The sequence below is a fragment of the Amblyomma maculatum genome, chromosome 10 (assembly GCF_055883805.1).
Source record: "Amblyomma maculatum isolate TAMU_Amacu chromosome 10, ASM5588380v1, whole genome shotgun sequence".
Taxonomy (NCBI): Eukaryota; Metazoa; Arthropoda; class Arachnida; order Ixodida; family Ixodidae; genus Amblyomma; species Amblyomma maculatum.
In genome coordinates this window covers 131,746,038-131,760,952 of record NC_139353.1, presented here as the reverse complement: position 1 = coordinate 131,760,952, position 14,915 = coordinate 131,746,038, and the positions used below count along the sequence as shown (strand labels likewise).

General features: G+C 45.5%; 1 protein-coding gene across 2 annotated transcripts in view; it reads left to right on the top strand.

The window, feature by feature from the left end:
* Positions 1-14,915, top strand: part of Plc21C (Phospholipase C at 21C) — a 290,194-nt gene that overhangs the window by 218,347 nt on the left and 56,932 nt on the right. For both annotated transcript variants that reach the window (XM_084580466.1, XM_084580465.1), the window contains exons 8-14: positions 884-991; positions 2,066-2,162; positions 4,732-4,816; positions 5,350-5,422; positions 10,615-10,666; positions 11,689-11,843; positions 12,516-12,980. In XM_084580466.1, coding sequence (XP_084436592.1) covers positions 884-991; positions 2,066-2,162; positions 4,732-4,816; positions 5,350-5,422; positions 10,615-10,666; positions 11,689-11,843; positions 12,516-12,980 — 1,035 coding nt within the window. The remainder of the gene's footprint in view (positions 1-883; positions 992-2,065; positions 2,163-4,731; positions 4,817-5,349; positions 5,423-10,614; positions 10,667-11,688; positions 11,844-12,515; positions 12,981-14,915) is intronic.

Below are 14,915 nucleotides of genomic sequence, written 5' to 3'. Positions count from 1 at the left end.
TTTCATAGGAGAGAAAGTGAAAGTGAGGGAGGGAGAAGAGAGAGAAAGAGTGAGATTGAGGCAACAGGCAGCCTGGTTGCTTGGGAGAATAGTAGAGAGATGTGGAACCTGCGGTTGCTTCCACAACAGTTTGCAGGGTTGTATGGCTAAATCAAGGCAATAACAGCTTTTTTTAATTGATGTGCTAGTACGGCGAACCTAGCTGTACTATTTTTTAAATGGCTATAATCAGGGTGTGGCAGGTGCAGTCACACCCTGATATAACCAGCTCGAAGAATTGGTATTTCAACTTATTGATCATTTGATGTATATACAGAGCAAGAGCAAATAAGCTTCTCTGCCACCTAGAAGCAGGAATCCAACCATATGCCAGTGTACTCATCTTCACACACAAAGAGTGATTGAAAACAATGCTCTTATGCTAAGCATGATTTGCAGGGGTGGGCTGTGGTCCATCATCCTGCATGTTGAACAAGTGATTGTACCGGAGCTTCATATACTGTGCGGCTCTTCTATTTTTCTACACTTTCACCGTGATCTGTGCATTCAATATAGCCAATGATATATCCATGCTTGACGTAAAGCTCAACGTAGGCACAAAGAGCCACGCAATAAACTGCAACCAAGAGTAATAAAGTGGATGGAGTTGTCTTCATGGCTATTTTAAGAGGCATCTTCTAAATGTCACTGGGGCAGTGGTGTAACAGTTGTGCTTGTTTACATCTTGATTGCACTGCAAAAGCTTTGTAGTGCTTCCCAGGTCTTCTTTGCTTCCTGCACCACTCAGGTGCTGCTTTGGGTAGACTACCTGTGCATGCCTTGTACATTTGTTAACACTGCTGTGTTGATGAGTCCTGCCTTGTATTTGTGCTTCTGAACGCAGGTGAATGGAGAGGCCAAGGCCATTGGATCGGAGGCCGAAGAATGGGAGTCCGACTCTGGCACTGAGGAAGAAGAGGTCCCGGAACGGTCTGCCGAAGACCAGAATGAAGTGAGATGGGAGAATGTTTGAGTAGTCACATTCCCACTGCAAGATGAACAAGCCCTAGCTCAGGACGCATTGTTACTCCTACTGAGTGGAAGCCCTATGTGGTACACAGGATAGTTAATGAATTATGCTAAAGGTGTTCAATTTATTTGTTCTGGTTATTCCTATTGAAATAGCCTAAATACATACAAAAAATGTTTAATGCAAACAAATGTTATGAACAGTTTCATGGCCATATGAAGATACCTTCTAGCAAGTTTCAATGCTAGGTATTGAGTGAAACATGAATTATTCTAATAATACTAATATTGATTATTGTCCCAGGAGCTGCTTAGCATTGCGTCTGCATCTACACTTGTCCCAAATGTCATGACATCACTGAACCCAGCTGTCAACAACCAGTGCTCACGGGCATCAGGAGTGTGGTAGTCTAGGTTAACTGGTCTACCATGACAGCACTCGTTCCAACTGAGACTTGGGCCACCTGTACAAAATAGTCTGTAATTAATAATTCATGCTGCACACTGGTGTTTGGAGCTCATTTTCTTGCTTGTTAGGCTCGTAGGCACCGGTGCGTCACTTCTGTCAACTTCTAGTTGTTATCCCGCATTGAAAAGGTCAGTGGAATTGTGGAACCCATACAGGTGCTTTTTATGGAAGGGCCTTGTTGCTCTCAGTGTGGCTGGCGTACATGGATTTCCGTTAATCAGCAGAAGCAACTTTGCACTATTTTATTCTGGTAACAGTCAGTTCTCTGAGCAGTGTATACTGGAAGGGTTGGTAGATGCATTAATGTCACTTTTATGTCGTGCCAGGGGGTGTTTGTGCAGCAACTGCATTTTTTTCATGTCTCAGTGGCCTTTTTCTTCGGGTGCAGTAAACGAGGGTCCATTTTTTACTGTTGCCAACACTTCACTGACTGCAGTGAAAGGTGCCTTCTTAAGTATGAGGCGATCATTAACAGCACAGGGTCAGTCCCTTCTTAATTTCAGTCTGGTTTGTTGCATGAATGCTCTGAAATCTGCAAAGTGTTTCCTTTCTTATTTGTGTGTGTAAAACGCACCATCTGTTTTGCAGGGCACCGCTGCAAAGGAGTCCGAGGCTGTTGCGGAAATGTCTGCACTCGTAAACTACATTCAGCCGGTGCGCTTTCACTCCTTCGAGCATGCCGAAAGTGAGTGGCTCCTTTTCCTCTCTTCTCACTCAGACACCGCAGCTGTAGAAACCTATGCAGGTGCATTGATGATATGGAAGAAGAAGAGATGATGATGATGTTGATTCTAATTTTGTGATAGTGCTGGCCTCCACCTTATTTTTGCAGAAGTTACAAGATTGAGATATTGGGTAGATTGAGAGAATGATGCTATATAGTTTGAAAGAGCACTGAACAAGGGTAGAGGGTGAGCCTCAGTTTTGCAAGTCAGAGTCAACGTTTGAACAACATTTGGAACTGAAGCTCCCCCTCTACGCTTGTTCAGTGCTCTTTCATAAGATCCAGATAGTGTAGCACTTTGTTGATCCTGAATTGAATGTTGGCAGTGTAGCTAAAAGCAGAATTTCATTCAAATAGTAACAATGGAATTTAAACTAAATGGAATGTTGTTATGGATATTAGTGCAAGCAGCAAATATTTTGCCAAATCTGGCTTAAGCACTGTCATGCTGCCAAAGCTTAGATGACTTGTATTAGCTTTGTGAGCACTGCCACAAAGATGAACAAGGATGGAGCCAAATGAGTAATTTTCAGCATGCATTGTTTAAACCATTCTGCATATCCAGCGGCAAAATTTTAGATTCACTACAGTCGAACCTGGATATATCTAACTCGAAAGGGATCGCGAAATAGTTCGATATATCGATAATTCGATATACAGAAATCGGCTTGGGACGGCGCTTACGATGTGAAAAAATGATACCATATTTGTCGCGTAATCAACTCACTCGCATAATGAACCCACCCTCCACTTTTGCACTCGAGAATTTGGAAAAAAAAGAAAAGCGTTAAGGCCAGCTCGCTCACATGCAAGCAAGTAAGCGACCTCAGGGACAAGCGGCAGCGACAGAGCAAAAACTTTCCAACTTGTTGGAACTGCGTCCCTCTGAAGTTCGAGCCACCGCGGCAGCTCAAAACAAGGTTTCTGTGTCGCTGCGGCAGAAATCGCCAGCGTTTCGCTTGCATGTCACTCGTCTGATCCGCAGCTCATTTCTTGGCAGTGTGCCAAGATGCTGCGCAGCGATAACGTCGCAGTGTGTTTATCTTTTGATAGCTCCTGCTGGGGCGGCGCGGCGGGGAGCGAACTTGGCAGACTGCCCGTGATGGCTTGATTGCACAAGCCTGGTTCGATTTATCATGCCGCGCTTGGGGCGGGCCTAGTTCACTGCCACAAAATCATTGGAAAGCGTGATACAGTAGCTGCAAATGTTTAAATGCTAAGAGCCGGTGTCATGCTTTCGTTGATTTGTACATGCAAGAATAAACGACTCCCGCAAAAAAAAAAAAAATGCCGCTTCGTAACGCGTATCTTACGCTACGCTGCGCGTAAAGCACAACGATAAAAATAGACGACTCGGTAAAAAAAAAATGCCGCTTCTTAACTTCTGCAGGCGCCATAGCCACGTCAGCCGCCACGCGCAGAGGGTTCACAACACACGTTCTGTCTGAAAATGGGCTGAGCTGGCTTGGCGCATGCGTAGTGCGTGCTACTGCGAACGAAGGCCGGGAAAGAGGAAGGAGAGAGATAGCTCAGCAAAAGAATGGGCACACCCTTGCGCTTCGCTCTGTCGCATTTTTCCCCTCTCGTTCCCTCCGGTTCTCTCTGGTTCATTCACGCACATGGCTTGCAAACATCACGTGCTGGCGCGCAGGGAACGATAACCGTAAATGCGCGTGCCTTTAGGGAATGGGCGCGGCGCTGCCCTCTCATTATCTCCGTGCGTGGCTTGAAAACATCACGCGGTAAACGGCAGAGGGTGATGTGATCGTCTTTGGGAAAGGCACGCTTTCCAGTGCGTGGTGCGGAGTTCAATATATTGAACGGCCGGTGAAATTGAGTTTGATATATGACGCGGCTTTCCTATACTTTTACATGGGATTTTCAGGGGGATATTCCGTGAGTTCGATATAACCAAAATTCTATATATCCGGGTTCGACTGTATTAGAAATTTTTAACACTGGCACCACCCTTAGGTTGCAACCATAGGACCTCTATAATATGAACTTGGCTGATACAAATTAAGTTGGGAATATGTAAAACTTTGTGACCACAAGGCGTTGTGTGCGATTAAGAGAACTTCAGACATTTTGAAATGCTGTCTTGCACAAATATGGGTGATGGGAACGCATAAACTACAACCGTGCCTGTGAGCACTGAGTGCTACCCTCATCTTGCAAATACTACAGTCACTATAGTCAAGCATTGGCTAGTGCAAGCAGTGATACGACGATACAAATTTGATACGAATGTTTATTGATATTGATATTATTGACGGATGATGATACGAATGTTTATTGTAATCTGTGAGATTCATATCATTGAGATTGTGCTTTATTAGGCCTGAGTGTATGCCGTGTTCTTATGAATACATATAGATGAGCGTGCCGTGTGTTGAATATCTGCTGTGCATTTATTGTAAGACCTCAAACTGGGGCTAACTAACTAAACTATGTTGACATGTTATTTGCTCCTGTTGCTATCATTGCTCAGAGTTTCTAATTCTCGTGATGGTCCTTTTTTTCCTTTCAGAACGGGACCGCAGTTATGAGATCTCATCTTTTGTTGAAACACAAGCCACAAACTTGCTCAAGGAACACCCTGTAGAATTTGTGAAGTATCCTTCTCGCTGAAAAAGTCCTCTTGGAGAGTGGGACCTATCATCTTCATTACCTTTTTTCCACATGAGAACTTATTGAGTTTGATAGACTTTTCAGAAGCGCATGTGTATTTGTTGCAGGGCTAGTTGTTTGTTCATGATAGATGTGTGGTGACAGAGAAAAGATGTACAGGGACCGAAGATTGGGATGGAACGTCTGCTGTACTTCGCACCTTGTTTTGCCTTTCTTTCATTGTTTGTCCTTTCCCTAATGCCACAAGCCCACCAAGAACAGTATTAAAACAATTCTAGAATGCCTTGAAGGAGTGTACATTTAAACCACTTTGCAGCTTTATCATTGTTTATCGAGTGTTATGAAGACTACACAGAACTGAAAAACAGGCTGTTTCAAATGTCTTTAGACCTCTCTCCCCCCCCCCCCCCCCTCACTCCCTTCATTGAAGTTGGGCATTGCATGCATTTGTGCTTAGTTTTCTGTGGCAGTCCAGGCTGGTTTATTTGTTTCTTTTACCTTGACCCATTCATTCCAGCTATAACAAGCGCCAATTGAGTAGAATTTATCCAAGTGGTACGCGCGTTTCTTCTAGTAACTATATGCCACAAGTAAGTCACGCATGCAGATAGATTGTGTCTATTTCTGGTTTTGGCTGTAATATGATGCCTTCGAGCAGTGGGCAGAGATGACCAGGGCACCATAGAGGGCAAAAGAACTGCCAGAACACTGACTATGATTGTGACCCTCCCGGCACTGTTTACACATTGCAGCAGCTGCGCATATGTATTTGAGAGCAGCTGCAGTTGACATTATACAAAAGATGCAGGAGATAAGACCAAGGATTCCACAGTGACAAGAAGCGAAACTATGGTTACACCCTGGACATAAATGTGGATTAAGAACAGTTGTGAGTTGTGGACATTCCAGCTGAAACTGAGTAAAAACGTGTGTAGGAAAGCTCTTGAAAATGAATCTTATTTGAAAGGTTTGTGAGGTGGTAAGAGCTGCAAACTCTGTATCACATTGGGCTTATCACAACCATGCTGTGAGGGAAGGGGTGAAGGAAGGAAGGGACAGTAATAGTTGCCATAGTGTAGGGCTTCTGATGACTTGGGTCACCTGAGGCTCTCCAACAGACAATTCGGAATGCATGGGTGTTTTTTTTTTTTTTCGTTTTGCTTCCATTGAAATATGGGGCTGCGCTGTGATCCCATGCCTGCATGCTCAGCAGCCAAATACTGAGCAACCATGGCAGGTCAAAGACTGACGAAATGCATAAAAAGCGGAGGGGAAATACAGGCACAAGTAGACGAGAACGAAATGAAGTGGCAATGTTAGAGCCCATTGGACATATGGCAACTCCCCTGGATGTCCTGAGGATGTCTGTGGAACATCCAAGAAAGTTTCAGTGTGCATTTACGGAATTCATTAGAGCAAAATTTCCATATGACTGCCATGAGCAGTTTGAGTTCATTGGGAGAAGCTTCTGTCCTGCAGTAAGCTTAGCTTGGGGTGTAATGCTGATGGCTGATATTATGGTGGGCCATTTCGTACATGACAATGAAAACAGAGCTCCACAAATTAGACAAAGAACAAAAGACTGTCGGCAGCATAGGAAAAAAAAGACTGCCTGTGGTAACACTGACAGGGCTTAGGGCACACTGCAGCAGAGCACACAACTTGGGTGCTGTGATTGATAAGCGCATAAAAAGAGTATAGTCTTTAAAAAGAGCCAAGGTTAATCATGTTTCCTGGTGGGCTGGCCATTAAGAATTATTGATCTTCAAAACTGCAAGAAAAAAGCATGCAGAAATTTTGTGGTTTATGCATATGTCCTTTTAGTTTTACCATTGTTTTTATTCGCATAGTTTTGAAGATAAGCAAAGCATTTAAACAAGACCACAGGAAGTATCATCAACGCGCCTTTTCTCACTTGCTATTTGCCAGCAGGGCTTGTGCTGATCTATTTTTCGAAATGAACTGTCTATAGGAATAAAAGACATGGTAAGAATACATGCTTGTGGCAGAGCCAAAAGGAACAAATCTAACTCAGTGGTGTCAATAACTGAAATAAATATACATTTGTGCCCCAGTTGCCAACAGCATGTATGTACTTATACTGCAGAGTTCAGATGTAGTAACTGCCTAAAATGCACTTGCTTTGTAGGAGTTTTTTAGCCACATAAACTCTGAGGCAGCACTCTTTGGACCTGAGATAAGTCGTGGCTGTAGTAGTGGTGTTTTGACGGAGGCGAAGGGCAGGGTGCCTGTGTGCTGTGTGATGCCGGTGCACATTAAAGATTCTCAGGTGTTCGAAAATATCTAGAGCTCTTCACTATGGCGCCCCTCACAGCCCAACTCATTTTGGAACTTTAAACCCCATAAACCAAACAGCACCAAACTAATCATTTCAGCTTGTTGTGCATGCCAAGCACCACTTGCAGCTGTGTCAAGGAGGTAGTAATTTCTACTAACTATGTAACTTGCTATGTGCCATGTGACATTTTCATTTAATGGTGGTTTATGTGCTTCATAAACTAGGCTCTAATAGTATTTTATATCTGATAAGCTCCGGAGGCAGCTGTGTAGCACATATTCACTGCTTTTACTATGATACCATAAAATACAAAGAAAGTGCCTCCCCCCCCCCCCATCTCAAGTGCCAAAATTACCGGAAAAGTACAGGAAAGCACTTTTCCCATGTGGCATTGAATTCAAGAAGGTGGCGGCAAAATTTTCTTACCAGAAAAAAAGTAAGCTGAGCAAAACATACATCGATTTAATTAGTTTTAAGTCTCGATCAGGCTGGTCAGGAATTGTGCATCGAGACCTCAACGAAGCACCACGCTGCTTGTTCTCACTACAGTAGACTCCCATTAAGACGAACTCGCTTAAGATGAACCCTCGGTTAAGATAAACAGTGGAGGTCATTTGTTTGGTTCCCCATAGAGTCAATGCAAAAAAGTCTGCTTAAGATGAACACTTTGCAATCGCTTATCGGTTAAGATGAATTTTCACGGCCGGCCGCACCCCACCCGCGCAGCTTACTCAACCGTCTGAGCATCGCTTCAGCGGAAAGAAAAAAAAAAAAGCTTTTCAGTGCCACGACCATCCGTGCCGTTGACGCACGCAGACCCAAGCACGTCGCCATCGGAAATGCAATTCTACGAAGGCGGAAGAGTGCCGCTGCTCGTCCTCTCCCACCGTTTCCCCGCTCACTCCTTTTGTCCCCGCAGTAGGAGTAGGTTCGCGTTTCGCGTCGCGCCGGCTGTCTTGGTACGACCTCGGGCAAGGATGAAACAGAGCGCAGAGAGGAAGAGAGAGAGAGAAAAAAAACAGGCTGTACGCTGTCACCTCGTGGTGTGCGCTGTTTGTTTTCGTGCGCGCCATGTTCGCCGTGTTGCTACTATGGCTAGTGGGCCAACAACTCGAAAAAAGCCGCTTCAGCTTCGTGAGAAGGCCGAAGTTTTGACCGAAGTTCGCGCCGGCTGGCTTTCAAAAACTGAAATAGCGTGCAAGTTCGGCATCGCGAAAAGTACCGTGAGGGGTATTGTGAAGGACGAAGTGCGAATTACCAGTGCTTTGGAAGATGGTGAGTTTACGCCAAAGTGGAAGAGGATGCGCACAGCTATGCACAAAGACCTTGAAGACGTTCTGCTTGCCTGGGTGAAGAGAGCGCAGTGCGAATTTGCCAGTGAATGGAGTGCTACTGAAAGCTAAGGCAGAAGAAATTGCCCTGCGACTGAATGTCGAGTTTGCGTGCAGCGATGGATGGCTCGACCGTTTTCGGAAAAGGCATGGACTGGCCTTTCTTTGTGTTGTCGGCGAGGCCGCCACAGTGGATGAAGCGGTCTGCAGCAATTGGAGGCAGAACAAGATGAATGAACTCATGGACAAATATGACCCTCAAGACATATACAATGTGGACGAAACTGCGCTTTTCTACCAGCTACTCCCAAATAAAACGCTCGCATTTGCTGGTGATGACTGCGTGGCGGGCAAACGGAGCAAGCTTCGAGTAATGGTCCTCGTGGGCGCAAATATGACTGGGACTGAAAAACTAAAGTTGCGGGTGATTGGCAAATCTAAAGCACCACGCTGCTTTAAAAACATAAAAACGCTGCCGGTCACGTACATGGCTAATTCAAAAGCGTGGATGACGCAGGCACTTTTCGAGCAGTGGCTTCAAGAGATGGATCGCCACTTCCAGAGACAGAAGAGAAAAGTTCTCATTGTTGTTGACAACTGTCCCGGACACGACCACGTCGCCGGACTTCATGCCATCCGACTGGAGTTTCTACCAGCGAATACAACGGCGAAGCTGCAGCCTATGGACCAGGGAGTAATAAGTAGCTTGAAGAGGCACTATCGTCACTCTCTGCTGCAAAGGATGCTGATTTGCATGGAGAGCAGTAAAGAGTACACAGTTAACCTGTTAAGTGCTGTCCACTTACTGACGAGCACCTGGGAGCAGGTTACTCAAGCCACTATTGCCAACGCTTTCCGCCATGCAGGATTTGTGGTGCTTAGTGATTGCTCAGTGCAGAATGACTGCGATACTATGAATGAGGACCACACTGTGAACTTGGAGGATAGAAGCATTGTTTCTGCGCTGAGCAGTAAGGGTGTGTTCGTTGACATCAGTGCGTATGTCAGCATTGACGAAGGTGTGAAAACGTGTAGGGCTGACACACTGGACGCTCTGATTGGAGAAGTGCTTGACCTACCATCGGAAACTGCTGCTGAAGATGACAGCTTGAATGTTCTGCCTGAATCTGCACTAGTTACCTTTGATGCAGCTGATGCCTGCCTAGACACTTTAGTGCAGTTTTTTGAACAGTGTGAGGGCACTGAAGGGTATCTTCAAAAGTTAAGCGAGATGTCTGCTTTTGTAGCAGGCCGTCGATTTTCACGACAGACACAAAAAAAAAATAACAGACTGGGTAACAGTCAACAGTGCCTGATGCCTTACTACTGCAAAGTGTAGTATACAATCATTAGTGCAATAAATGCTTGTATTGCAGTTTATTTTCCTGAAAGGCCATTTTATTCATTTGTTCTCATATACGAGGTATTTGGACACACTCTGTATGCTCAAACATCATTTTTGGAAGCACTCCTGATTAGACGAACTTCTGATAAGACGAACAATTTTCATGGTCCCTTGGAGTTCATCTTAAAGGGAGTCAACTGTACGTCGCTACTCCCAATGCAAACTGATCAGTGCCGCCGAGCCGCCATTTCTTGGCACGCTATTTAAATATGTTAGCGATTGTTTTATTTCATTTTGGCATCAGCTCCCGCCTAGACAGTGGCCATCTGCCCATCTGGTCACGTGCATTGCATGTCTCGTTCACGGTGGTCGTCCGACACCAACATCAGCCTTCGGCCATATGCGCATCCAGTCGATCCGGTGCTATACGGAGGCCATTTCTATTTGTGACGTTTTTGAGGGTTGAGATTGGATTGAATTCTTGGACTGGATGGCAATGCTGCCTGGGTGAGGTGCATACTGAGGGAAGGAAGCGGGGAGTTTGCATGAGTTAGGGCGCTTGCTCAGAATTTTATGGTATATATGTCGCTTCATTGAGAAATGTGCTGGAGCTCATCAGAGCAAACTTTCAAGGAAGGGAGGTTTCGTGCTTTAGCAAAACCTGAAGAATGTCATTGCACATGTTAGATCTTAGCGACAGTGTTTAGTGTAGCGGCCTGTTGCATGTTTGTTTTTATGAATTGTGTTTGTGTTTTACCAGTGTGCTTTTCATGGTGCTAATTGCTCACCTCTGTCTTTCATTTGCAGGTATTTTGGAATGCGGGCTGCCAACTTATAGCGTTAAACTTTCAGTCTTTAGGTTGGTACTGTCTTGCTCTTCAACTCCTTCACATTGACAAAACAACAGATATGTGGCATGATACTGATATGTGGCATGAGATACGGTTACTATGAAAGCCTTCCTTACATCAGCCAGTAGTTTGAAATTTCTAAGCCCTTCTGGTTTGCTCCTTCTTTCTATCTATATTGCCTTACATCTGGAAATTGAAATTTCAACATACATTTTTGTTCCACTGACACCAAGAACATGTAGATGTCGTAAAGCAATAAAATATAAAAGGGGTTAGAGCATAAATAGATTTGTAAGACTGCAATCCAAAGTTACATTCTTCGCTAGTAATATACTAAATTGCAATAATGTCAACAGATGTGTATAACGAAGGCTGTCATGCTTAGTTTGTGGTTTAATTTTTTTTACAAGATGTAGTAGAGATGCTCTCCCACGATATCCGCAGTTTATCCAGCTTTATTGCTTTGAAAGATTGCTGTGTCAGTCTTGATATAATTTTTAACACATGAATTCATTGGTGTAGCTTACAAAGGAAAGGATGAGAAACTTGAAAGTTTTTTTACAATAATAATCTTGCATGTGACCTCTCAGCAAGCATTAATGACTCACTTAATTCTTACACATGTTTAAGCTCGTAGGAAGCCCAGTACTATATACTGGGCCATATTCAGTTATCCTGAGCTTTAGTGCATGTTTATGGGGCCAGTTTTTCATGTTGTACTCAGTTGAGTCTGTTGCAAATTGAGTAACGAGGCAGCATGTCCTTTATTTATTTGTCACATACAATACTGCAGACCAAACATCCACTTGTTCACTAACGGTCACTTTCAGCTTCCAAAGCACAATCTTTTTTTCTTTTTTTTAAGTTCAAGAGTTTTCCAGGGCTAGGATTTCAGTTGAGCTGCCCTTGGCAGTCTCTCCCTAAGCTTCGTTTGGTCGATGGGTTGCCCTGCATTGCTGTATAGTTTGCCATGAGAGGCTAGAATTGAGGTCTCGACTAACACTCTCCCTTCCCCCGGTGTCACGTACAGACCTGGGCATGCAGCTGAACCTGGGCATTTTTGAGTTCAATGGCCGCAGTGGCTACCTGCTCAAGCCGGACTTTATGCGGCGGGCCGATCGCAAGTTCGATCCCTTTACGGAGTCCACGGTTGACGGAATCATTGCGGGCACTGTCTCCATCAGGGTGAGCCACCACAGCAGTTGGCATTCTTCTAAGCTCCTGCAACTGATGGGTCATCTGACTGAAATATTTCCACCAAGCTGCCGTTTGTGTTAAGTAGATGTTTTTAGCATCCTTAAATATTACAAAGAAAGACTGATCAGATGTGACAGCGGTGCTGTTTCAGCATCCGAAGATGCATTTTGGGGGGAAAAAGAAATTGCTTTCCTCTGAAGCATTGTCGCCGATGGGGCTTTGCGTTTGCACTGGGTGAGAGGTGTGTCAGTGGCCCATTACGTGGTATTTCTATTTTAAGGATGATAAATAAAGCTGCACAAATGTTATACTTTGATGGGAACATTTTGATCTACTGTTTTTCAGGAATATCTATGACTTCTCAATTCGCACTTTTTTGTTAAGTAAATAATTTAAAATTTAGCTAACTGGCTCTTACTAATCAATGTTGAATAGTGGGAAAAACTGTTGCAGTCTAGGGCATGCTACTCTTAGCAGTCCTCAGTCGGTTTCACTGGACTAGGAAGCTTTTAGCTGGGACATATGGTATATTGACGCCTCTGTGGAAGAAGCACCAGCCTGCTCTTACCACTAGTGACTCGAGCTTGATGGCTTACCAAGTGTTCTTTTGCCTCCTCCTTAATCCGGGTGGTAAATGTTCCTGGTTTGCGGGTGGTGCAGATAATTTCTGGCCAGTTCCTGTCGGACAAGCACGTGGGCACGTATGTGGAGGTGGACATGTTTGGCCTCCCAGCGGACACGGTGCGGCGGCGCTTCCGCACACGCACCGTGCCGGCAAACGGCATCAACCCGGTGTACGACGAGGAGCCCTTTGTGTTCAAGAAAGTGGTCCTGCCGGACCTGGCCGTGCTGCGCATCTCGGTGTGCGACGACAGCGGGAAACTGTTGGGCCACCGCATTCTGCCCGTGGTGGGGCTACGCCCGGGCTACCGCCACATCTCCCTGCGCAACGAGTCAGGCCAGCCGCTGCTGCTGCAGACGCTCTTTGTGCATGTCACCGTCAAGGACTACGTGCCTGACGGACTTTCGGAGCTGGCTGACGCCCTGGCTAACCCTATCAAGTACCAGTCCCGCATCGAGAAGCACGCCACGCAGCTGCGGGCGCTCACCGACGACCTCGACGAGGTGAGCCCTGTACACTTGCTTGCAAAGGATACAGCAAGGACGATATTGACGGTATTAGAGCTGGGTGCCCAAATTGGAACAGAGCGATCTAAACCCGTACAATGCGAATCAGGCTCAGTCTACTAGCAGAACAGGCAGAATGCACGGTAAAATTAATACTGAGCCGATTCCGAAAGTTGAAGTCACGTTCGAGTGCCAAAATGTGTTGCAATTCTTAAATAGGCAGGAGTATGGCACTGCGCAACTTGCTTTTGTATGCTTTTAGTGCTGTAGGCGTTTTTCGATAGACACACTTTGACATATGTGCGCAGAAAATGGGGATGCCCAGTGTCTTCTCTTGATACCTCTGAAACCACTAAAAGCAGCCGAAAAGATCCCCCAACGTCCGGAAGTGATGACATTGCTGACCAGAACTTTCAGCGAGATCCGATTCTGATTGGCGGATCGAGCTAGAGCACTTTGTTGTGTATCACCAGCAGAATTTGTGCAATTTATCTTGTTCAACCAGTGGAATTTGAAATCGTCATTCCATAGCAAGAAAACCTACTTCAGAGCGACCAGTGGAAATTGCCGTAAGGCACTGCATGTTTGCTGGTACGCAGCATTTGCTCCTATGCAACGAGGTATTTTTGCCTCATGGATGAAGCCAGACTGCCTGGCTTCACGCATAGCGATGCCAATCAAAAGCACAACGCAGCCACGTCCTGAGCTCTCTTCACACCATCTGCAGTGGTTCTTATCACTAAGTGGCAGCCCGGTGAGCTGCTCAAAGCCGAGGTCGCAGTGTAAGAATATTTACATCATAGACGAGGTTGGGAGAGCACCGTGCATGCACGCCGGCTGTCCATGAAGGCCGAGGCGCGACAGACGATAGGGAAAGAGTGCAAACTTGAGGGTGAGCAAACGACACATGGCTTCTTAGTCTGGAGTAACACATGCTTGTACAGCATTCACCAGTGACGGCTGCGACTGTAATGCGTGCCGCTCTGTCAGAGGCTGCAGCTGTGCGACCGGTATGCTTCCTGTTGACTAAGACACGCGATGAAGTGCAACACCACCTAGGCTCACAGCATCGCCACCTTCTCCTTTGCACCTTAAGCTCACAGAAAGAAAGAGACAGAGGGACCGAGAGAGCAGCTGTCTGACTGCCACCAGCGAAATCCATGATTGTGGCCAGATGTGGTAAGCACTAAAAAAACATAGTTGGCAGAGGCACGAGAGATAATATTCTCACCCCTAATTAAATGCCTTCCTTCATGCCATGCGGCTGACAGTTTGGTGATAGTGTCGGAGCAATTCTACGAGCAAGCGGAAAGCCTTTCAAGCTGAGCACCCTCTTGTCTAGCCGAGAGCTAATTGAGGGATGGATGGTGATCGCAGACGTGGGCTGTCAAATGGACTGGGGAATGGCAAGACCACTGCCACCCACCATGGGCAGATCTTTTGGACTGTATTCTTAATCTGTGAATTGCCGCGTGGTATTCTGAATTTCGGCTGTAAGCCGTTTGTGCAGTGTATACCCACATCTTGCACAGTTACTGATGGTTTGGTGTGGTTTAGTTCCATACAAGTGGGCCACAGTGCATTGAGGGAGCAGTATTTTGCTACATTGTACTAGGGGAAAGACTTCAAGGAAAATGAATGAAAATGAAGAGACACGATTCGGTTAAGTTCAGTTTTATTTTCTTAAAGGGCCCTATTTTTCTGGGGGATTAGAGAAAGACCCACGGGGCACCCAAAAGTGCCATATTTACTCAGTGACAATTTTGATTCCTTATGGCGCAAGGAAAGCTTGGTTAAGGAGCACCTCGGCTAACATTTCCAGGTTATGCATTAAATCAAACACTGCGGTACCTTCCGGGTAGTAATCAATGTGAGACAGGCTTACTATTTCAGAATACAGTTGGTCAATCTCGGTCAGAGCAGGAGACACTT